Consider the following 2500-nt stretch of genomic DNA (forward strand, 5'->3'; position numbering starts at 1 on the left):
TGCTCGATCTTCAAAGACGGTATAGTTATGCTATTATTAAATAATTTAAACATGAAACAAGTTAATTCAATGTAATGTAATTTCTTATTTATTTACTTATTAAGACGTATATTTATTTTTCGTATCATTATGATAATTCTCTCTCTTTCCTCGTATATTGCTGTAAACTGTATCATAAGTGTTAGTATTGTGACATGTATGTAGCGTCCCCACACTGCCTGCCTCGAATAGCCTTTGCTAAATGAAGGTAGTGTGTATGTGTGATTTACTGCTTTAACGTTAATAAAGTTGAAGATGAAGTTGATCACTTTTTGAGGCAAATAAGATTGGTCAGACAGAATATGACCAAAGGAGATTACTTGCAGCCCATATTTACAACCTCGCAGTTAATTTATTTTTCAGGATCTAATTGTTTAACTTGTGTTCAGCATTATTTTAACCAATCCTGCGAGTCGTGCTATGACAAATAACATTTTCCTGTCGTGACCGATCAACTTCATTGCACAGGGTACCCATCTCCATGAACCACCTGATTGATACCAACTTAGGGAGCGTTCTCCACCATCGCACGCATCGGTTCATCGATACAACCACTAACACAATTTTTTTTTTGTCCTTTTTTACAATAGATGCCTAGAGAGCAAAAGAAGCTGCATTTTGTGGAGAACTTTGGGCTGAGTGGTGCAGCAGCCATCATATCTAAGACTGCTGCCGCTCCAATTGAACGAGTAAAGCTTCTGGTACAAAATCAGGATGAGATGATCAAGGCTGGCCGCCTCGACTCACCATACAAAGGCGTTATTGATTGTACAATGAGAACGTACAACGCGGAAGGAATCGTCTCCTTTTGGAGGGGTAACAATTTGAACCTTTTTTAATACGAATTATGGGTTGCGTTACCTTTTAAATTATTCCACGCTGTTTTTCACGAGTATAGCATCCAATCCAATGCCGACTTTCAGTGTTCGACTTTCGATCAGATTTCAAGTTTCAGTTTTACAATTGAGTTTATCATACCACCGCCTTCTTAAATTGTGGTGAAAGTATTTTCGGCAAAGGAAAAAGGACTTTTACCAAAGATAGGAATGTGTGATTCAGCTGTCACAAAGATGATATGTTTCTTCTATTTCCAGGTAATCTGGCCAACTGCATCAGATACTTCCCAACCCAGGCATTGAACTTTGCTTTTAAAGATCAGATCAAGGCTCTCTTTAAACCGAAAAAGAGCGATAGTTATGCAACCAAATTCAGCAAGAACATTGCCTCTGGCGGCGCAGCAGGAGCCATGTCCCTGACTTTTGTTTACTCCCTGGATTACGCACGAACGCGACTGGCTAATGATGCGAAGTCCGCTGGAAAAGGCAACTCCGAACGTGAATTCAACGGTCTCATTGATGTCTACCGCAAGACCCTGGCGAGTGATGGCATTGTGGGACTGTACAGAGGCTTTGTTATTTCCTGTGTTGGTATTGTTGTTTACCGTGGCTTCTACTTTGGCTTGTATGACACCTTGAAGCCCTTGCTATTGGGCGAAGATGCTTCTTTGGTGCTCTCCTTTATCTTGGGTTATGGAGTGACTGTGGCATCGGGCTTGGCTTCTTATCCAATTGACACTATAAGAAGACGTATGATGATGACGTCTGGACAGGCAGTGAAGTACAAGGGTTCCATTGATTGCACAATACAGATCATGAAGAACGAGGGTCCCATGTCTTTGATGAAGGGTGCTGGAGCTAACATATTGCGTGGAATGGCTGGTGCTGGTGTCTTGGTTGGTTTTGACAAGTTCAAGGCGTTGTACGTGAAGTGGCGATTTGATGAGTAGCCGTATTTAAGATTTGCCTCCAACTCGCTCAATTTTCTGACTTGATGTAACATCTCAGAGCCTCGCAAGAAGATGCAAACAAGAAAAACTTAAACAAGACAAAGACCGTGACAATTGCAGGATGAGTGAAATTCTCTTTATGTTGCAGATGAATGCTGCCATTAAAATTATCCTTCTGTGTATCTTGAGTTCTATGGAAATTTTTTTTATCGGGTTACTAGGGAAACTGAAAGGCATAAACTTCGGGCGGAAGGTCCAGAGTGCCTCGAAACTTCTTGGAATTTTTTTTTGGTGCCAGAGACACCTTTTATAGGAACACGTCCAAGACTTCTCAAATGCAAAACATATTCTGGAAATTCTCGGTAAAGTAAAAATGGTAAGACCACATTTCAGAAATTCCATGAGAAAATTTTGGACTACGATTTGAGGCTGTCCCCTCACTACGGCTGGTGCTAGACAACCGGCATTTTCCTCTCTAATTCACCCGGGTTCCAATCTCTTTTTGAGCTGGGGACCTTCGCGCTCCCTAGCTCACTGTTCTTCATCGTGCTTGATCGTGAGCTCAGTCATCGTCGTCCGTTTGTTTGGTGTCTTTCCGTTGTACAATGCTCATGCCAATCAGAATTTCTCCATATCTTTCTGTATCCTTAATATGAACACTTAAAAGACTTTCCA

The 2500-nt window shown here is 41.2% G+C and overlaps 1 protein-coding gene across 1 annotated transcript in view; it reads left to right on the forward strand.

Moving 5' to 3' along the window:
• Nucleotides 1-1986, forward strand: part of LOC137998871 (uncharacterized) — a 3610-nt gene extending 1624 nt beyond the window's left edge. Inside the window, exons 2-3 of the mRNA XM_068844712.1 lie at nt 630-855; nt 1134-1986. Coding sequence (XP_068700813.1) covers nt 630-855; nt 1134-1825 — 918 coding nt within the window. The 3' untranslated portion in view covers nt 1826-1986. The remainder of the gene's footprint in view (nt 1-629; nt 856-1133) is intronic.
• The last annotated feature ends 514 nt before the right edge of the window (nt 1987-2500 follow it).

The sequence above is a fragment of the Montipora foliosa genome, chromosome 4 (genome assembly GCF_036669935.1).
Source record: "Montipora foliosa isolate CH-2021 chromosome 4, ASM3666993v2, whole genome shotgun sequence".
NCBI lineage: Eukaryota > Metazoa > Cnidaria > Anthozoa > Scleractinia > Acroporidae > Montipora > Montipora foliosa.